Source organism: Microplitis mediator, chromosome 9 (assembly GCF_029852145.1).
Source record: "Microplitis mediator isolate UGA2020A chromosome 9, iyMicMedi2.1, whole genome shotgun sequence".
In the NCBI taxonomy this organism is placed as follows: Eukaryota; Metazoa; Arthropoda; class Insecta; order Hymenoptera; family Braconidae; genus Microplitis; species Microplitis mediator.
The window spans coordinates 20,708,866-20,731,947 of NC_079977.1; the positions used below are offsets into that span (position 1 = coordinate 20,708,866).

General features: G+C 33.0%; 3 protein-coding genes across 3 annotated transcripts; all 3 read left to right on the top strand.

Annotated features, from left to right (window-relative positions):
* Positions 1-71: 71 nt before the first annotated feature.
* Positions 72-4,551, top strand: LOC130674250 (uncharacterized). The gene is made up of 2 exons (XM_057479519.1): positions 72-506; positions 3,320-4,551. Exons 1-2 carry the CDS (start codon positions 329-331, stop codon positions 4,549-4,551), a joined length of 1,410 nt encoding a protein of 469 aa, XP_057335502.1. The 5' UTR covers positions 72-328.
* A 4,343-nt stretch (positions 4,552-8,894) lies between these two features.
* Positions 8,895-13,677, top strand: LOC130674514 (uncharacterized). Its single transcript, XM_057479862.1, has 3 exons — positions 8,895-9,134; positions 9,208-9,718; positions 12,208-13,677. The coding sequence occupies exons 1-3, from the start codon at positions 9,015-9,017 to the stop codon at positions 13,440-13,442; spliced, it is 1,866 nt and encodes a 621-aa protein (XP_057335845.1). The 5' UTR covers positions 8,895-9,014; the 3' UTR covers positions 13,443-13,677.
* A 1,771-nt stretch (positions 13,678-15,448) lies between these two features.
* On the top strand, positions 15,449-16,110 carry LOC130675053 (uncharacterized). Its single transcript, XM_057480510.1, has 2 exons — positions 15,449-15,614; positions 15,688-16,110. Exons 1-2 carry the CDS (start codon positions 15,495-15,497, stop codon positions 16,060-16,062), a joined length of 495 nt encoding a protein of 164 aa, XP_057336493.1. The 5' UTR covers positions 15,449-15,494; the 3' UTR covers positions 16,063-16,110.
* The last annotated feature ends 6,972 nt before the right edge of the window (positions 16,111-23,082 follow it).

Consider the following 23,082-nt stretch of genomic DNA (forward strand, 5'->3'; position numbering starts at 1 on the left):
TTTTTCTGATCAACTCAATCCTGTGGTGATCGATTCAAGTTTGATTAATATCGTGCATGGAATTACAAGCAATGAAGATAGAATTATCTCTGTTATCTCAATAGATAAAAATTACCATGGTCCCGGAGATGGTGATGAAAAATCCGATTTCATAGTATATCCTTCTTATCCGACGTTCGTTTTCTCAGCTGAGACGGTCTATAGACGGTCAGAATTTTTATTGAATTTACAAAGTAATTTAGTCAAGATAAATTATTGGAATCCCGAGTTGTCATCTTTTCTTGTGATCGGAAACAAGTGCAGCGATGCACTGCAAAAATTGACAACTATGTTGAAATGCGACGCGTTAAAATCATACTATATATGCCTCAATGACATCGACAACAGTACGAGTATCTACACTCTGAATCCTTACGCTGACCGGGCACCGAAACCATGGCAGAAAGTTGAAGGACCGAAAGAACCGTATTCTGGATCAACGCTTTTTAAGATGTCGATCATTAACGGTAAGAACCCATGTAGAAATCTTATAGCACTTTCGCCCGAATCTAGTCACAAGTACTTTAGTTGTCGACGTTTTTCTATAACTACGGCTCTTTTAGATTGAAAACTTTGATAAAATCTGGTTAAATGTCAATCGGATGTATATCAGATTCAATCGGAAACAAAAATTCGATCAGAATCACTCAAACGCGTTCCGAAGTATCTTATTGAAGTTCAACCGGTCTTAGTAAAAAAAAAATCTCTCTATCGATGACCCTGCGGGCAAGCCTTAAAACCTTCCGCTTTTTTCAAGCTCAAGGAGCTCAAAAAGATTGTTGTAAATAGATTTCCGAGCTCGAAAATACTTTTGTATGCCATTGTTTTCGAAAAAAACTGTTTTTTAGAATTTCTTTCTCCCACGATGTCTCACAAACAAATTGACCGATTTTGATGGTTGAGGCGGCAATCGACGCGTTTTATTAAGTTCTAGAGCTGATTAGATTTTGCAGTCGATCATTCGAGTTGATTCTAAGAAATCAATGAAAAACTAAAAAAAAAATTTTTTTTTTCGTAATTCGCCAATATTCTCGAGTCTACTTGATCAAATGATCTGAAATTTCCAGGAAAATTGATGACCAACAAGCTCTTTTGATTGTCGCCTTAACTATTTGAATCGGTTCATTATTTAAAAAACTACAAAGAGTTTACATACATACACACACACCTATACATAAAGACACTCGGACATCATTCTGAAAAAAGTCAGAATAATTTCCAAGGACCTCAAAACATCAAGATCCAATGAAAACTCGATTTTCGATAATCGGAGTGGAAACAATAACTTCCCGCCCGGGTCAAAAAATTAGATCTGTTTTAAAATAAATGATAAATTCAAATATTTTTTCTTTAATTCAGGTTTATAAATCGTATTTATTTTATATAAGAATTTAATCTGTTTCTGCCCGTACTATTCTTTATCTAGCCCACTATCAGACTTATTTTCGTATGATATTTAGTCTGTTTTAAATCGCGCTTAGACTAAAAACAGACTTTTTTATTATAATTATTGGTCTGTGTTCAATTGTTTTTAAGGACAAAAACAGACTTTATTTTCTATAATATTCAGTCTGTGTTCGATTGTTTTTAAGGACAAATACAGGACTTTTTATAAACATAAATAATAATAATCGAGATTTCTTAATTTATTTTAATTTTCTTGGTATTTAAAACATGCTAATGCGCTTCCATAATAAGATGTCACAGAGAGAAAATGTTGGCTCGAAACCTACCAATTTTTACAATGCTGTCGACTCAACTTGAAACAGGGAGTAAAGCATCCAAGAAATTATCGTGCTCTTACAAAAAATGATTATACTGTATCACATTACTTATTACGCGCGAGAAACTTATCGATGAGCTTCAATATCAATTACTTCCATACATTATAATAATTTTGATGCAGCATAATAATTTTTTATAAGGGCATAGTAATTTTTTGGATACTTTACTTTCTGTTTCAAGTTTGGTCGACAGCATAATAAAAATTGGTAGATTGCGAGCCAACATTTTTCTCCGTAGCACAAAAATTTTGATGTTTTCTTATGCCAAAATATTTTCAATTTTATCCAGTGAATAAAAGAAAATTCTTGACATTTCAAGAGTTGTTTTATCACTTTTATTCAATGATCTAAATATTCAATGAAGACAACTAAAAAATTAAGCTGTCAAATTTTCATTAACTGCCGACATTTTTAAACAAAAGATAGTAAATAAATAGTAAATAAAACAATCAATTCTGCAACTTAATATTTTTTCATAAATATTGCCCATAAATAAAAATTTTACAAGTCCATGATTTAATCTAGTTTTGTCCTAGTAAATTTTCAGAACTAAAATTTTTTAAAGTTCACGAATTAATCTAATTTAGTCTGCTCGTAATGCGTTTGTTTTTTAAAGTAGCAGGTCGAAAACAGCTTAAAATTTTCATAAAAGATCAAAATCAGATCAAATAGTCCAATCAGACTAAAATCAGGTCAAATTTTTCGACCCGGGCCAATTTTTTTCTAAATCATTAATTTTCTTAGTGAGAAGTCAAAAAAATGCTCACTATTTTCCGATTAAATCCGACGGAAATTCTTAAATCAGATCGAATCAGATTAAATTGGGAAACAATAAATTTAATCTGATCCAGTTCGACAACATGAATTTTCTTTTGAACGACTGGTCGATTTCCGCTCAACTGTCAATCGGATTCATTCGAAATTCTCGGATTAAAACTGATCGGAAGATAATGAGAAATTCGAAATAATTTCCTGGGATTTTATATATTCCGAGTTTCAAAATATCATGCAATTTTATAAAATTTCACAAAATTTTATACGCTTTTATTATTCCATGAGACTGGATTTGAATTCCATGAAATTTCACCTAATTTTATAAAATGTCAGCGAATTTTTGAAACTAAAACAAATTACCATTTAATTTTATGGAATGAAATTTCATACATTTCTGCAAAATATTACCTAATTATATCCACACTAAAACCAAGTATTCTGTCGAAGTTAACACACTTGCCAAATAAAATTAAAACGTGATAAGTGAACGATAGATATATAACACACCGTGAAATGTGTTTCAAGTCACTACAAAAAACTGTAGTTTTTCTGATGGCCTTAAACATAGAACACATTTTTCGCGGGCAGTCTTAAATAAAGAATTGTATAAAACCATTGTGTGGCATCTAACAGCATTTATTATAAGCACTCAGTATATTAACTGACTATTAATGTTTATTGAATTTTCTAACTACATATTGTTTTTCTTTTTTGTTTTGCAGACACAAACATTTGCTCAAGTATGACGTTTGACAAAACAAAATTTCTTGACGGGCACAAACTTTGGGTACGCAATTTTTTATACAAGCGAAAAGGTAATTTACTTAAAAAATCATTAACTTTTTACGAGAACTTATTCTCGGAGATGAACGTCACACTAGTTAATTCTACATTCCACAGAAACGTTGATCAAGTGGCTATTTTGAATGCTATAGAACTATTTTCAGACATGGTGGTAGATTATAACATTATTCCATATTTTGCTCAAGAAGGCTACATCATAATAACACAGAAACAAAGTTTCATACCCACCTTCGATCAGGTTATTGACAGTTTCTTTACTCGAGAAAGAATAGCTATGTCGTGCGTTATTTTGACATTTTTTTTTCTAATGATGCTTCTGAACCACAAATACGATTTTAATGCGGCAGTGTTAGATCTTTTGTCATTTCTTCTCGACATGGGAATATCGTCTCCAATGCTTAGAGTATCGATGCGCATAACGTTCATGACCGCATCTTTATTTGCATTGATGTTCAATCCGGTGTTCCAGGGACAACTCACTTCTTTCTTGTCTAGACCGGGACATGGAAATGTCGAGACGCTTCAAGACTTACGTGATAACAATTATCACGTTTATTTCACAACTAAAGCAGTCGACGACGAATTATATTATAGTAACATATGGGATAAAAATTCTTCTGAAAAGTATTTGCATTATTCGAGGTTTTTAGACCGGAATATCTGCGCTGACAACGTGAATAGAAACTCTTCCATAGCATGTGTATTCGATGCTACGGAATTTGAACACATTGATCCAAATACACACATTTCTAAACCTTTTTCTTATAAATACCGTGTGTCTGTGACTGAAAAAGGTCATCCACTAAATAGAAAAATAAATAAAATAGCGTTGAAGTTGTTTGAAACCGGTCATTTAAGTCATGGTGAGAGACGCGATCTTCACAGGATTTTGTTGGCACGTAAAAAGAAACTAAACAGAATCAATGCGTTACGAAAGTATAATCAATTGGATCTTGAAGACTTTAGATTAGCTTACATTGCGGTAGTACTTGCTTTCGCATGGGCAATCCTCGTTTTTGGTATCGAAGTAACGTTCAGAAAATTAGAAACGCGTTTAAATAGACGGTCAAAAGAACGGGAGTTGAGGAAATTAACGATTAGACGGCAAATCATGTCTACTGCTAATAGAATTAATAGTCTCATTCAATAATTTTAATCCTTGATGTAATATACAACGTGAGTCATTTTGCCACCAATTATTCATTTATCGATTGACGTGTGCCGTGTTTCTACGATGAGTTCGCTTTTTAGTGAAGCAATTAAATGTTTCAATAACTTAGGACTCCGAGATCGTATAAAAATTCTAATTTTATAAGTGATCGCTATGTAGGGAAATTTGGTGCATATTTCGTTTGAAAGATTATTACGTTGATAAAAGAAATCTTATATTTGTCAACAAAAACTCTGATATTACTTTATGTACATTTTGTCATGCATTTATTCATCTAAATTTCGCATTAATTACTCAAGCGTAATAATTAATGTAATCGCTTTTTGTACATGAATCGATTTGAAACTATCTTATAATTTTATTTGTGACAATAATTGATGCACTGAGAAAAAAGTTTTCTCATGACAACTAAATTTTAGTTATGACAAGAAAATAATTTGATTGCCCATTTCCAATCATATATTTGGTTGTTTTAAATAAATATTTTATAATCCACCAACAAAACGAATCATTAGAAACTATAAAATATTTAGTAAAGATTATTACGCGTTTAGTAGCAAGCATAAAATCAAATTGATTAGCTGTAGAATTTATAAAGTAGTCATAATGAAATATATGAGTGATCATTATAGAAAATGAGCTAGTATTAATAATTAAATATTATTTTAAAATGACAGAATATTTATTTCACACTATGACCAAAATTGTTCAGGAAAAACATTAATATTAAACATTAATCCTATAGTGTAATACAGATACAGGATACCCCTATATTACTATCAAAAATTTTCAGCGGGTAATCCGTCCCATAGATGCTTTAAGTTAGAAATATAATAACTCTGAAATAAGTTTCTTACCAGGAACACTACAAGTGGTGGGCGCGATCTAGTGGCGAGCAACGAACTACTCTCGCTGCTGCTGCCTAACACCATAACTTTTAAATCAATAATCATTAGGTTCAAATATATCGCGTGCTTAAAAATAAAAGGGCTTATAGCTAAGGGTTAATAGGGATTTGTGGTGAAAGGGCGTATAAAAAAAATTTTTTTTGCCATTCGGTTTGAAATTGTCTGAAACGTAAAAATTTGTGGAAAAAAAAAAATTGGTATCCTAAAGGTGAAAGGGCGTATCTCAAGACATACGCCCTTTCACCTTTAAGAAAAGTACTAGTTAAAGGTAAAAGGGCGCATAAAAAAAAATTGTATTTTTTATACCAAATGTTGAACAACGCGTTACTAGAATCAAAAGGGCGTATAAAAAAAATTTTTGTCGCTCCAATCAATGTAAAAATTTTGAAAACATTAAAATCTATGGAAAAAACAAAAAAAAAAAATTTTTTTTGTTATACGTTCTTTTGGGTTTAAGAAAAATTTTTTTTAAAGTCATAAGGGCGTATTCTGTTTTTTCGGTGGTTATCAATTATAGGTCAGAGTAAGAAAAACAATTGCAAGGGTAATAAAAATTATCACTCCATAACTTAATTTATCTGAACAAATATTTATTCAAGTAAAAAACCAAATTTCTTCATTTAATTTTGATCGAATCTTAAGTTTGTTATAATTTTTTTAATTCAACGATTGATGTAAAAAATATGTGCAATTCGAGAATGAAAAAAATGCATTTAAAAAATTCTAAATTCTATGAGTGCAGTGAAAATTGATTTAACCAAATTAATAAAATGTACTTTTAGATTTTTTAATTTTTCAAAGTTGCATTTTTTCATTTTTCAATCAAGGTTTCATTTTCTATTTTATGTTTTTTTTTTTTTTATTTCATCGGTACTATCAAAGTCCAGTTTTCAGCGATGATAAGAGTTTATAAATTTATTCATTATTATCAAGTTATGTTCTAAAAAAAATTAAAAAATCTTTTATTTTATAATCTTAGGTACAGATGATCCTGACGATGGCGATGACCATCTCTGGTCATATGATGGTCTATAACTGATACTAAATCGAAAAAACAGGATACGCCCTTATGACTTTGAAAAAATTTTTTCTTAAATTTTAATGTTTTCAACATTTTTACATTGATTGGAGCAAAAAATTTTTTTTATATGCTCTTTTTGTTCTGCAGAACTACGAATTTTTAAACTACGAATATGTTCTTTTGTGAGCTGGCCGAAAAAAAATGATACGCCCTTTTACCTTTAGATCACCAAAATTTCGAATTCTTAAAAGTAAAAGGGCGTATAATTAAAGACATACGCCCTTTTACCTTTCAATTTTTTTTTTTTCAATTTTGAGCGTAGAATGTGTCTACTACTCGATTGGCAATAAAAAAAAAAACTATGCGCCCTTTTACCTTTGCAAAGGTAAAGGGGCGCATAAATTGTTATAAGCCCTTTTACCTTTAAGCCCGCGATATATTTATTAACCTCGAACAAATATATATATTTATTCCAAATGAATGTATTTTTTTGTGTCTAAGTAATATTTATTAGAGTTAATATAATAATAATTTGCTTTAATATTTGGATTTGTTGGCACTATAAAATAGTGCACGAAATCGAAGCTCTGTCAATGTATTACTGAATAAAAAAAAAATTTTAATTTTAATAATTGTGAATTACTATGTTTTTATTTCCATATACTTATTTAGTCCTTTATATCCTTACAAAAAATCTAATGATCATCATTAAGAAATCATTAGCTCTAATAACTTCTTATTAGTAACCATTAGTACTTCGATTAGTGAATTTCGCACCTTTTTGGAAGTGCGTAGTGTTTAAATGTGTTTCATAAGTAATATCATTAATAGTCCGGTTGATGAATCAAAAGAACTCTTAAAAGAGATCAGTATTGATCAAGATGTCAATATTGTTGTTCAGTAGCCCGATTAGTGAGTCTACATCACTATTGAAAGTGGCTCCCCCTCATTTCATCTCAGTAATGATGTCTCAGACGAAAAAATCTCATAAAAAAATATCTCCGAACTAAAATATCTCAGTATAAATATATCTCATGCATTATCATCTTGGTACAAAAATTATTCAATTAGTTTAAATATTCAAAAATCACAATTTATTATATTTTGCGTAACAATAAATGAATTGTAGCAAATATAAAAATTATTTTTTTTCATTATTTATCATTATCACAAAATTTGAATATTATGTATTATTGATAATCTTAATCATAAACAAGAGCATATAGGTATATGTGATCATACAAATATAAATGTGGTGCGATCTGGGCATTGATAAATTTTTTATAAATTAATTTATCTTTGGCAAAATCATCAAAATTAATTTTGATTTGTAATTTTAACTTAAATTTCATAGTTTTACATTTGAAGCATTTAAAATTTTTTTTTTTTTAGGGGGGGGGGGCTCCACCAGGACTTCGCCCCTGGACCCCACTTAATTTCTACACACACACACACACACACACACACACACACACACACACACACACACACACACACACACACACACACACACACACACACACACACACATACATACATACGTACATACACACACGCACACACACATTCATACACACATACCTACATAAGAAATTTTTGATATCTCGAAAGCTAGGCTGGATATCAGGGTCAATCATGTTTCAAATAAAGAAAAATTCTAACTCTCAAAATTTTTGATTTTATATCTACATAGTATAAAAATTTGTAAATTGCTCAATCATCATGATTACTATCATTTGCATACAATATTATTGCGATGTCCATAATAAATATATAAACCTTCAATCACTCAATGACTCAAGTCCTTGATAATATATCGCGTGCGTTCTTTTCCTACGACATATTTATCGATTGATGTGCTGCATCGTTTTAGTTACTGACACATAAAAGAAATGCTAGCAGACTTAAAAAATCCCAAATATTTTAGCGTTGACAATAATTACAAAGGCAAGTCATGTCGTCAAGATTCAAGATTTTTCCCATAATTTCTTTTATTGGACACTTCTAAATTGGATTGCTCTAGCATATCGATTATTGCGTTCACCCAATTGTTCAGGCCCGGAAATATCAAAACTGCGATCAGCTCAAGAGTAAAAGATCGAGATCTTAAGTTTTCAAATGCTTTTTTGACAGAACCTGTTCCCATTACTGATGATTAATCCGGTCTTCGTTTTCCTGGTGAACGTATATTTTTCTGCCGATCGATTTTGCGTGAAGCGCTGATGTTCAGGAGTGGCGATTGATTGCTCAAGTATTATGAGTGTATGTGCATTAGATCGAATGGTAACACATATAATACTCGAATGACAAGTGGACACGTATCCTTTGCAATCACCTAAGTGGTCATGTCATTTGTTTATTGGTACCGTTGCGTTAGTGACGAGTGTGAAGTCAATGAGCATAGACGCGTATTTATCAAGCATCCGTCTATTGATTTCACTTGATAATCCAGCGAATATTTAAAACAGTGACATAATGATTCATTTCAAAATTTGAAGACAGTGATAATTACAATGAAGAGGATCAAAGAATTGATTTGGTATTTTTTATTTGTGAGTGCCATTGAATGCTACGAGATCAAGATTCCTGATCATTCAACACCAAAAAGTTCTCCCATCACACACATCCACACGGTAATTGTCTTTGGCTATAATAAAATTAACACTATTTCGACCAATAAATACTGATTTAATTTTTTTTGAACAGCGAAAGTTACTGGAGTTGTGTTTTTCTGATCAACTTAATCCTGTCGTGATCGAATCAAATTTGATTGATATCGTGAATGGAATGGAGAGCAATGAGGAAATAAACTTGTCTGTTATTCCAATCGATACACACTTTATAAATGTCGAGGGGCCAGGAAGCAAACTAGATTTTATCGTCCAGCCTTCGTATCCAACGTTCATTTTCGCCTCTGAAACGATCACTTATCTCTATTTGATCCAACGCCGTTTATCGTACTTCAATTATTGGAGTAACCAGTCACCGTTTTTTGTTATTGGAAACACATGCAGCGATGCATTGCAACAACTGAAGAATGTTGTGAGTTTCGGCGCTCATACGTCATACTATATATGTCCCAATAAATTTAACAACAGTACGAGTATCTACACCTTGAACCCTTACACCGACAGGGCACCGAAGCTTTGGAGGAAAGTTCAAAGACCAAAAGAACCTTATTCTGGATCGACACTCTACAAAATTTCATCCATTGACGGTAAGACAATTTACTTGCTTATCATTTAGACAAGTATGAACTTTGATTCATAGTTTAGATAAAGAATCGGACCAGAAAATTTCAAAACCCAATGAAATTATCAATGGGAATTTCCCATTAACTAGTAGAACAGGTGACTTGAATGAAACAAAGATTCGATTTCAAAATAAAAACAATTTTCATTTAAGTAAAATTTTATTTTGTCATGATGACCCAGAAAGTTTAACTTTTCTACTGAATACCGTAATTATTTTGCGATGGTCTTTAATGGCTAGTCTGTTCAAATGCGAAATAACCATCACAAATATTTCGGTCAGAGTCCGTCATTCAGGACCGTCAGAAAATATTTTGTCTTGGGTTTGGTCAGAATCTTCTAGCTACACGGAAAGAATATTATGGGAAGTTTTGCTATGCATTATGAAAATAGTTCCCATAATGATATGGGAATTGTACCCATACTACTATAGGGATGCTTCCCATATATTATAGGAGCTATCCCTATAATAGTATAAGTACAATTCCTATAACATTATGGGAACCATTCCCATGTCATTATAGGAACCATTCCTACAACGGTATGGGAGCTATTCCTATAATATTATAAGAATGGTTCCTATAATAGCATGGGAACTATTTCCATAATATTATGCGAATTATACCCAAAATTGTATAGGAACTATTCCATTACCATTATGGGTACCATTCCTATAATATTATGGGAATAGTTCTCATACTATTATAAGAACCATTCCTATAATGTAATGGGAACGGTTCCTATAATTTATGGGAATGGTTCCTATAATTTATGGGAATGGTTCCTATAATTTATAAGAATAGTTCCTATATCGCGTGCTTACAGGTAAAAGGGCTTATAGCTAAGGGTTAATAGGGATTTGTAGAGAAAGGGCGTATAAAAAAATTTTTTTCGCCATTCGGTTTGAAATTGTCTGAAACGTAAAAATCTGTGAAAAAAAAAAGTTGGAATCCTAATGTTAAAAGGGCGTATCTCAAGACATACGCCCTTTCACCTTTAAGAAAAGTACAACTTAAAGGTAAAAGGGCGCATAAAAAAAATTGTATTTTTTATACCAAATGTTAAATAACGCGTTACTAGAACCAAAAGGGCGTATAAACAAATTTTTTTGCTCCAATCAATGTAAAAATGTTGAAAACATTAAAATCTATAGAAAAAACATAAAAAAAAATTTTTTTTGTTATACGCCCTTTTGGTTTTAAGAAAAAATTTTTTTAAAGTCATAAGGGCGTATCCTGTTTTTTTCGGTTGTTATCAATTACAGGTCAGAGTAAGAAAAAAAATTGCAAGGGATATAAAAATTATCACTCCATAACTTAATTTATCTGAAGAAATATTTATTTAAGTAAAAAACCAAATTTTTTTATTTAATTTTGATCGAATCTTAAGTTTGTTATAATTTTTTTAACTCAACAATTGATGTAAAAAATATGTATAATTCGAGAATGAAAAAAATGCATTTAAAAAATTTTAAATTCTATGAGTGCAGTAAAAATTGATTTAACCAAATTAACAAAATATACTTTTAGATTTTGTAATTTTTCAAAGGTGCATTTTTTTATTTTTTATTCAAGGTTTCATTTTCTATTTTCTGTTTTTTTTTTTTTTTTTTTTCATAGGTATTATCAAAGTCCAATTTTCAGCGATGATAATAGTTTATAAATTTTTTTATTATTATCAAGTTATGTTCTAAAAAAAAAAATAAAAAATCTTTTCTTTTATAATCTTAGGTACAGATGATCCCGACGATGGCGATGGCATAGGACCAATACCTTGATGAATTTATTTTTTCTTCATTTTTCATTCGTTTTTTCACGAATAAATATTTGTTTTTATAAATTAAATTGTGGAGTGGTAATTTTGATTGGAGTGACATTTTTTTATCTTACTCTGACCTATAACTGATATTAAATCGAAAAAACAGGGTACGCTCTTTCACCTTTAAATCACCAAAATTTCGAATTCTTAAAAGTAAAAGGGCGTATAATTAAAGACATGCGCCCTTTTACCTTTCAATTTTTTTTTTTCAATTTTAAGCGTAGAATGTGTCTACTAATCGATTGGCAATAAAAAAAAAATATGCGCCCTTTTACCTTTGCAAATGTAAAAGGGCGCATACATTGTTATAAGCCCTTTTACCTTTAAGCACGCGATATTATAGGATTGATTTCCATAACATTATACAAAGTATTCCTATAAATTATAGGGACCATTCCTATAATTATAGGAACCATTCCGGTAATTATAGGAACTGCTCCCATAATTTATGGTCGTAATTCCTATGATGACATAGGGAGAAATTTCACAAAATTATGGGAACAATTTCCGTGATTTTCTTTCCGTGTAGATATAGCTAGTACAAATATTTATTTCTATTCATTGATGGTTGAAATTTTTTCTGTGCCCACTTATTGACTATACTGATAATTAAAATGTGTTCTTAACCTTTTCGCAGATGCTAAAATTTGTTCGAACATAACTTTCGACAAAACAAAGTTCTTGGATGGTCATAAAATTCAGACGAGCTACAACCTGTACCGCACAGATAGTCAATACCTAAGGAAAAACCTATTGTTCTATGAGAATCTCTTTTCCGGTATGAATTTGACTTATGTTAATGAGAGTTATCATCCAGAAAACGCTGAGATTCTATATACTCCAGACCCCGCAATCCTACGCTATATCTATTCTCAAGGTAGTAACATTGTTCCATACTTTGCGCAAGAAGGCTACATTATAATAACACAGAAACAAAGTTTCATACCCACCTTCGATCAGGTCATTGACAGTTTCTTTACTCGGGAAAGAATAGCTATGTCGTGCGTTATTTTGACATTTTTTTTTCTAATGATGCTTCTGAACCACAAATACGATTTTAATGCGGCAGTGTTAGATCTTTTGTCATTTCTTCTCGACATGGGAATATCGACTCCAATGCTTAGAGTATCGATGCGCATAACGTTCATGACCGCATCTTTATTTGCATTGATATTCAATCCGGTGTTCCAGGGACAACTCACTTCTTTCTTGTCTAGACCAGGACATGGAAATGTCGAGACGCTTCAAGACTTACGTGATAACAATTATCACGTTTATTTCTCAAATTTCGATATCGCTGAAGAAATATCCTATAGTGGACTATGGAATGAGGACTTTTCTAAAAAGTATTTGCATCAGTTAACTCCAGGATCTCGTAAATTCTGTTTGGAAAACGTTGGAAAAGATCCTTCTATAGCATGTGTAGTCGACGATAAAGAATTTAAAGACATTGATCCAAAGACGCATATTTCTAATCTCTTTTCTTATAATTACCGTGTATATGTGACTCCAAAAAATAATCTATTGAATAGGAAAATAAATAAGATAGCATTGAAGTTGTTTGAAACCGGTTATTTGAGTCACGCTGAGCGCGGGGATTTCCACAGAATTTTGTTGGCACGTAGAAAAAAACTAAACAGAATCAATGCGTTACGAAAGTATAATCAATTGGATCTTGAAGACTTTAGATTAGCTTACATTGCGGTAGTACTTGCTTTCGCATGGGCAATTCTCGTTTTCGGCATCGAAGTAACGTTCAGAAAATTAGAAGCGCGTTTGGATAAACGGTCAAAAGAACGGGAGTTGAGGAAATTAACGATTAGACGGCGAATCGTGTCTACTGCTAATAGAATTAATAATCTCACTCAATAATTGTAGTCCTCGATAAAATGCCACGTGAGTCGTTTTGCCACCACTTATTCGTTCATCGATTGACGTGTCGTGTTTTTACAGTGAGTCCACTTGTTAGTAGAATAATCATTTTCTTTTTAATTCAAGACCCCGAGATCATAAAAATATTTTAATCTTTTCAGTGATAGTTGGATAGTAAAATTTCGTATTATTGTCAATTTTTGATTAATACTCACGGAAAAAAATTAATCGTGAATGCAACATGATGCAGTCTTGGTAAATAAACATGATGAAATCATGTTGCATTCACATGATTTGTCATGTTTCGGTTACATGATAATCATGTTGCGGTAACATGAGAGAATCATGTTGCATTCACATGATTTGTCATGTTTCGGCTACATGACAATATGTGGCAGCAACATGATTATCATGTAACCGAAACATGACAAATCATGTGAATGCAACATGATTTTCTCATGTTACCGCAACATGATTATCATGTAACCGAAACATAACAAATCATGTGAATGCAACATGATTTCATCATGTTTATTTACCAAGACTGCATCATGTTGCATTCACGATTAATTTTTTTCCGTGCAGTGATCAGGTGCCATGTGCATGAGATTTGAGTCCTTCCGGAGCTGGATTTCGATAATTTACCCCGTTTCGCCGCAAATCGCGGAATTCCCATCGTAATGACCGTATGCTTTTTTGTCTTTACAGTGCAATATTAAACCTTGCAGTATGATATCGAAGGTTTACCATATTGAATTATTGTAGCGGGACCGAAATCCATCTCCGTTTGACGGGAGGGCGATTCCTCGTCTTTTTGAGCATACTCGCGCTGCGTAATACTATATCCTATAGATTCCTATAGATTCCTAAGGATTCCTAAAGTATTCTGCGTGAATTTTATTTGTAGGGTGATTTCTAATTAATTACTCGTGTATAATAATCAATGTAATTGCCTTAACTACAACAATTGATGTTAACCAATCTTATATTTTGATTTGTGGCACATAATTGATGACAATCACAAAATTGTAACTCTGTCACTGTATTACTGAATAAAAAAATATCTGAATTGTTAGTATTCTGAATTACTGTGTTTTATCTTCATAAAATTATTTAGACCCCAGGTCGGATAATTTGATCTGATTTTGATCTTTTATAAAAATTTTTAGCTGCTTTTGATCTGTTGTTTTAAAAATCAATTGCGTTACGGACAGACAAAACCAGACTAATTCTTGAACTTTAAAAAATTTAAGTTTTGAACATTTGCAAGGACTAAACTAGATTAAATCATGGACTTGTAATATTTTTGTTTATGGGCAAAATTTATGAAAAAAACATTAAGTTACAAAATCTATTATGTTTTGTTTACTGTTTATTTAGTGTCTTTTATTTAAAAATGATGATTGAATGATCTGCTGCATTGTTTCAGTTACTGAAACTTAAGAGGAATGCTAGCAGACTCAAAAAATCACAATTATTTTAGTGTTGACAATTATTACAAAGTCAAGTTATGCCGTCAAAATTTAAGATTTTTCTCATAATCTCTTCTATTGGGCACCTCAAGTTTGGTTGCGTTCGCTCGATTGTTCGGTTGCTCGGAAATATCCAAACCACGTACAGCTCAAGAATAAAAGATCGATATCTTAAAAGTTTTCAAATGCTTCTATGACAGGATCCGTTTCCTTTACTGATGATTCATTCAAACTTCGTTTTCCTGGTGAACGTTTTTTTTTCTGCGGATCGATTTTGCGTGAAGCGCTGATGTTCAGGAGTGGCGACTGATTGCTCAAGTATTATGAGTGTATGTGCATTAGATTGAATGGTAACACATATAATACTCGAGTGACAAGTGGACACGTATCCTTTGCAATCACCTAAGTGGTCATGTCATTTGTTTATTGGTACCGTTGCGTTAGTGACGAGTGTAAAGTCAATGAGCATAGACGCGTATTTCCCAAGCATCCGTCTATTGATTTCACTTGATAATCCAGCGAATATTTAAAACAGTGACATAATTATTTATTTAAAAATTTGAAGACCGTGATAATTACAATGAAGAGGATCAAAGAATTGATTTGGTATTTTTTATTTGTGAATGCCATTGAATGCTACGAGATCAAGATTCCTGATCATTCAATACCAAAAAGTTCTCTCATCACACACATCCACACGGTAATTGTCTTTGGCTATAATAAAATTAACACTATTTCGACCAATAAATACTGATTTAATTTATTTTGAACAGCGAAAGTTACTGGAGTTGTGTTTTTCTGATCAACTTAATCCTGTCGTGATCGAATCAAATTTGATTGATATCGTGTATGGAATGAAGAGCAATAAGGAAATAAACTTGTCTGTTATTCCAATCGATACACACTTTATAAAAGTCGAGGGGCCAGGAAGCAAACTAGATTTTATCGTCCAGCCTTCGTATCCAACGTTCATTTTCGCCTCTAAAACGATCACTAATCTCTATTCAATTCAACTCCGTTTATCGTACTTCAATTATTGGAGTAACCAGACACCATTTTTTGTTATTGGAAAAACATGCAGGAATGCATTGCAACAACTGAAGATTCTCGTGAGATATGGCGCTCTTACGTCATATTATATACACTAATGCAAAAAATTAAAGCAGCAGAAAAATTTTATAAATTTTTTAGTGATTTTTGGAAGGCTGTAACTTGGAAAAAAAAAATCGTATCGAAAATTTAAAAAAAGCATTTTATAGCTTGAAATCTCTAGTTTAGGTGTATTTTTTTCAAAATTTTTTAAAAGCTCCGATTATTGCGCAAACATGAGAAATACCGCGAGCCAAAAAATTTCTAAATTTTTTTTTTTTTTCCGAAGAGCCTACGGACCGCGGAAAAATTCTTTCAACTAAACGAATGCATACATCGTTTAGCAAATTTATTCAGCTTCAATTTGGTTTTTTTTTTAACCTCGTAGGACGATTTGTCGCAGAGATATCAGCCTTCAAACAGAAAATGATCCTTTTGGCTTTGATCTTCGATATTTCAGGTACCAATGATCGCACAGAAAGTTGAAGGGCGGCGTTAAAAACTTGAATAAATTCCCTACAAGACCCTGTCATCATTTTTTGAAAAAAAAAATTTTTTTTATTTTTAATATCCATTAGAAGAAAGTACAGAAAAATGACTTTTTTTGGTTTTTTAGTAAATCAACCGCTACTCTGCAAATATCGATAAAAAAAATAATGTTGCCAGGGACTTTTTTAGCTTAATGTACCCCTAAGACCCCTGTAAATTTTTAAATTGATCTATCGAACCGTTTTTTTGGAATCATCGATCAAAGTTTAGCTAAACAATTAAAGGAGCAAGTTTTGTTCCTTTAATTGTGTAATCATAGTCAAAATGAAAAAAATTTTTTTTTTCGACTTTTCTCAAATTTTTGCGTTGGTAACTCAGCAAATGCAAGGAAATGACAATCTCAATAAGTTGTCCCATGGACAATGGTTCCCAAAATTACCGTAAGAAGGACGGTGTGGCTTAATAAGTTATAGATCAAATTGAACGGAATATAGTATAGGGCCGGATAGCTCAATGGGATTGTCCAATATTATGGGAACCATTTCCATAATGGTATGGGAACCATTCCCATATCATTATGGGAACCATTCCCATATCATTATGGGAACCATTCCCATATCATTATGGGAACCATTCCCATAATGGTATGGGAACTATTCTCATACTATTATGGGGATGGTTCCCATAATATATGGGAACCATTCCTATAGTAGTATAGGTACTATTCCCATACCATTATGGGAACCATTCCCATATCATTATGGGAACCATTCCCATAATGCATAGGAAAACTTCCCATAATTTTCTTTCCGTGTAGTGTTTTTTCTACGTATGTGTCTTGCTGCAGATATTTGTGACCAGATTTGAATCGCAAGCCTAGTGCGTCGAAGAAATTCGTCCCAGATTATAAATCAAGTCTGAAGGAAAACCACAGTTGAAAATAGTTGCGCATGGCTTGCTCAAGTACACGGAGAGAAAAGAATAGTTCTATTGCCTATGTAGAATGGTAACCATTACTACATTACACCCGGGTGAAAAAATGAGATCTGATTTAAAATAAATGATAATTTCAAATATTTTTTCTTTAATTCAAATTTATCAAGTAATGATTACAAGTAAAATGAGCGATTGAGGTCTGCACTTTTTGATTTTCCACGATTTTTAAAAATTCAATCACCCGTTTAAAAAAAAATTTTATTAAAATCATACATCAAAACTGAGTTAAATATTAAATTAACAAAATAATTCAAGTTATTAATTTCCATATACAATCAGATTACAATTTAAATAATAACATACTTTATATATATAATCATTATACTATCAAATTTCCGCATCGTAATCTTCATCGATGTCAATATCACCTCCTTCTTCACTGGAGATATTCCTGTCGTTACCTGGGCTGCTTGTTGCAGCACTTCCTTCACGCTCTTCATTTTCCGTATTGTCTGGATGATGATAATGAATCCAAATGTCATACTTAGTCTTATCAAGAAACAACCAATGTTCAAAACACAGATTTTTTCCACACCGGAAACATCTAATGAAGAATTTCCTCGAACACGACCCCTTAAATTCACAAAACATCTGTGGGCCTTTCCTCGGTAAACGAAAACAGTAATAAGTCATTTGATCATATCGCTCTGCCATTCTCTTAACATAGCAGCAATCATTCCATGATTTATTAATTCCCGATGACCAGCCTTCAGCAGAAAATTGGTTATGAATGAACGCCTGTATTTTCAAGACATTATTACGCGTGTGGGCCAGAAAATCTTTTCTGGTCTTTCTCCATTGATTATGTATTTCTTTATAAAAGTGTTTCCATGACCGAAACAAGTATTGATCACACGGTTGCAAGGTACCAGTTTCACCAGGTGGAATCTGTTCTATTTCCACATATTTATTTGGATCATTATTTTCTGCTTTATATTTTTCAACTGCTGCTAACAATGTGTCCTTTTTTCGGGTCGGTGCTGCATCAAGCATCAGACAACTTCTTGTTCCGGAATTTGGTAAATAGACGTCGGAAAACCATTCGCCGATAATCTTCATAGTTGTGCTCGCTCGTGCTTGTCCGCGGATACAAAGATTTGGACAATGGAACATGTTCCTCGTAACTATTGGACCAAATTCAGCTGTTTGTGGTTTTCTTCTTCTTTTTGTTGCTTTGTCTTCACCTTTAGTAGGTATTTCATATGGTTTTTCTTTCAAAACTATCATCATTTTAGGCATCAATTTACCACCAGCAGAAATAACAGGAAATATTGTGTGACTGGATTTCGTATTTTGTTCGTGCTCTTTATAACCAAGAATCACTTTACGTCCTATATCCTCGTAAGTTCGTTTAGCAACAGTTTCGTATTTAAAACCACTTTCGTCAGCATTCCATACATTGTCTGCTCCATATGTTTCAATATTGCTTCGGATTCGTGTTATAAAGTCTCTCAGTACACCTGGACGTCCAGGTAATTTCTTTTTTTGAATGCCGGTTACATATTTAGTTATTTTTCTTGAAGTCAATCTATGACGATGTAGAAAATCACGGAACCATGATCGCGATGGTTCAAAATCACCGGGGCTATTAGCTCCCATTAAATCCAGATGGATGTCGCTTGCTATTTTTTTGAAATCATTTTCATTCAGTGTTTCATGGTCGTTCCTACGCTCGCAGTAACTTTCGTAAAGCAAACGCTCAAGAGTATTGAATCTATCCCATTTGTTACCAAACTCGTTCTCGTTTAACATTTTTTTCCATTGAGATACTGTGCATTCATGGTTTATCAATCCATGTTTGAATATACTTAATACTTTTATTCCTGTAAATCCAGTGTCATTACTAAATTTAACGAGGGCTTTCTTGTAACGGAAGTATGGCCGTACGTGTTTGTCATGTGAACAGTGACGATTATCTTCAGTAAAGCCAAATCGTTTCATCTCACTTTTACTCATATCTTTTATTCCCATCCGTGGATTAAAGGAATTTTTGATGAAAGCTTCCACATCATCATATATGTCTTTCCTGGTGTTTTCAACGCCAAGATTTTTATAATTTGGATCATTTTGATCTTTGGAAATACACTTTTTTGGCTTAGGCTTGCTACGCACAACAGGCTTTGCTCTGGGTTTCCCCATTATATTATACTTATTTCTTTACTATATAAAGCATAAAATATTATTAAAAAAAAAGTTGTATGTGTGCTTTTTTTTTAATTTTTTTAAAGTCGCTTTTTAACTGTCAGGTTCATTAGCGACTAGGAACTGTAGGGAGTGGTGCGTTAGGATTTAGGGATTTTTGTGAGGTCAACTTTAGGCCCTATCTCAGAGAATCAATTTTTGACTCAATGCGGGATTCGAACCCCCGACGTGGTATGGTTCCACTATATAAAATTGGTGTATTACCGTACGATGGACGGTGTGGCTCAATAAGTTATAGATCAAATTGAACGGAATATAGTATAGGGCCGGATAGCTCAACTGGTAGAGCACTCGGCGCGATACCAATATGGTCTGGGTTCGATTCCCAGTTCGGGCTACCTAGATTTTTCTCAATTTATCTATAAATTGTCTTATTCAAAAGGTTTGCATGTTTAAGTTTCCACTATACTTAAAAAATTGGTGGGAAACGGGCCAGTTACCCAATTCGAGTAGTAAGTCTACTTACAATGTAAAAATTTCTCAAATACAGCAAACAGAACTTGTAGTGAAAAAAAAAAGTCATCAATTATCATAATTACATAAATTTTAGTTAACCTTTTTTCATAGACTTATTTGATTTATTCAATTCCTTTAACGAAATTTTGTGAGATCGTTTGAACAATAATATCCATGATCGTGAAGCTACAAAATCTTTCAATTTAATATCTTCGTTAGCTTCAAGTGCCCATTTACGTAAATCGTTATCGCGAATAATATTATGAAAACTAGCCTCGGTCTTAAATTTATCATAAACGTGCTTTGAAATGAGTTTCAATTTATCAAACCGCGTGCCGCTATTTTTAATCGCACGTTCCCATTCATATAATTGCGATAAAGATTTGACATGAGGATATTTGTCTTTGACGGATTGCAACGTCCGTGATTTACGTTTTCGCTCCTCGTTGGCTGATTTGTAATCACGCCAGTAACTGACAGCTAATTTTTTGTATTCGAAATCAACTTTCTCCGTGCCATCGAGACCGTTGTCACTGGAATCGTTGCGAGATGATTCGAGAATCGTCTTAGCAGCCTTGTTTTCCGGTCTCTTACATGCGTGAACTTCTGGAGGATTCCTGGTTACGTCAGTACTCTTATTGACTGGGTCAATGCGTTCTGATGAATCCATGATATGATCAAGTGTTATTTAGCTCGAATAGTTGGCTGTTGCTGGGAAATCTTCTTACTATATATAACGATGAAATAAATTAAAATATAACTGTTATTTCATATTTTCTCCACTATATAAAATAGAAAGAATAACAAATTTAATTCCCTAGCTGTCGAGGATGAATCAACGAAAAAAATAATTTTTCAAAGGAATTTCATATGATGAATTTTCTATTGACATAAGAGCGTGAGACGAACTTTCGAGTTTCGAGACAGTGGTCTCATTTAGTGGTAATGAATTCCCTGTAAATTGCCTAGCATGAAAGTGTGCTGAAAGCAAATGAGATTCTGACATATTGAACATCTGACAAAAGACTCATTGGTACAACTTTGGCAGGTATTATTTCGTTGCTCCGTACCAAATGCAAACTTAACTGGATCAATAGGAACAGGTGGGAGGGTTTCGTTATTCAGAAGCCCACATTTGTCCCAAGCTCCGATGAACAATGATATATATCTGTGAGCAGATAACTGATTATGGACGAAAGCTTGAATTTTGATAATGTTCTCAATTGAGTGTCTATCGAATTCACAATCACTGTTGAGATTAACGTATGCGTTGATATTTCTCATAAATAAATTCCACAATTTAAAACCTTCATGTAGCGGCTCAAGCATGGATTCCATCCCAACGGGTATCGGTTCTATTTTAACTTTCTGGAATCTCGGAATCAAAGAGTTCAATGAATCTTTATTAATTGCCAATTCATCACTAAGTATCAAACAGCTACGCAATCCTATAAATTTCAAGTAAACTTTTTCAAACCATTGTCTGAAAGCACCTGCTGACAGTCGATTTGATCGACTCGTGAAAACATACAGGTTTCGAAACCTTTGACTGTATTCTAATGCTTCCTGGACACTGATCTCATCTTCGTCTATCACGATTGTCAATGGTGCTAATAATCTACCGGTTGCAGAAATTATCAGGACAATAGAATATGCGGAATTGAATGTACAGCCAGCGACATTGTAAAGGTTATGAGCCGACACTTCAGGAAGTCGAACGTTGCATATCAATTCGCGGAATAGCCTGGCTTCTTCGAAATGATCAGTGGTCAGAATCTTCGTATGGGATCTTATTATGATCTTATGGAGCTTACGGCGCACTATGTTACTGTTCTTTTTGAAACTGAACAACCAACTACGGGAGGCTCTAAAATTATCTAGTTTTACTTCTTCGTTGGCTGTCTTCGCCCAGGTCTGTAGATCTATGTCGTGGATTATAGTGTTGACGCTGGCTTTTTCAGTGAACTTATTAAGTACTATCTCAGCTATTCGGTCAGATTTGTCAAAACGACTCCCGCCTCGGTCGAGATAGTTCATCCAGACATGTAATTGGCTAACGCTTTTGACGCGTTTAAATTTTTCAACAACGGATTTTATGGATCGCGTTTTTCTTCGAGAACGAGAACCTGGTTTGAAGTTACGCCAATAAGCTACTGCGCGTCGTTTATAGTTAATATCAATTGGTTCTTCTGATCTCGATGTTGATGCTTCTGCTGCGGCAGATGTAGAAGGCATATCTGGGAGAAATTCTTGATCAATAGTCGCTGGTGATGATGATGATGATGATGACGATTCAGTCGTTGAAGCCGTCATTTCGTTGGGTCCGGACTTTTCATAACTTTCGCGAAATTCGAGAGTCTCATCTGGTATCAGCTCAATCGTTGCTGCATTTGCTATGTGATTTATCAATTGATATAATGAATCACGCAGCTGTCGTTCGTGAATTGTTAATGGTTCTGACTCAGCAGAGTCATCTACTTCTAGTTCAAGACTCAAGAAATTTACAACGATAGCTGGATTTATTAAAGACATGTTAAGTTTTTTTTCAATTTTTTAATAATAACTATTTTTCCTTTTTACTATATTATAGAGTTAAAACTTTTTAAAATATTTAAACACTTTTATATAGTAAGAGAAAGATAACTCAACATGCCATTAATAAATCCAGTAAAAGTTATTAAATCATTGAAAAGTTTACTCTCAATAGATGGGTTTTCTGAACCAACGGAGAGAAATATTGACGAAAGACGACTGAGTGATTCATTGCTGCTGTTGATCACTAACGCAACAAATGCTGCCACGTTTGAAATGATACCAGATACGACTTTGGAATTTCGCGGACGATATGAAGCATCTGAGCCCGAAGAAATGATAGCTTTAACGATAGGATCATCATCATCATCATCTCCATCACCACCAACAATAGCTATGGAACA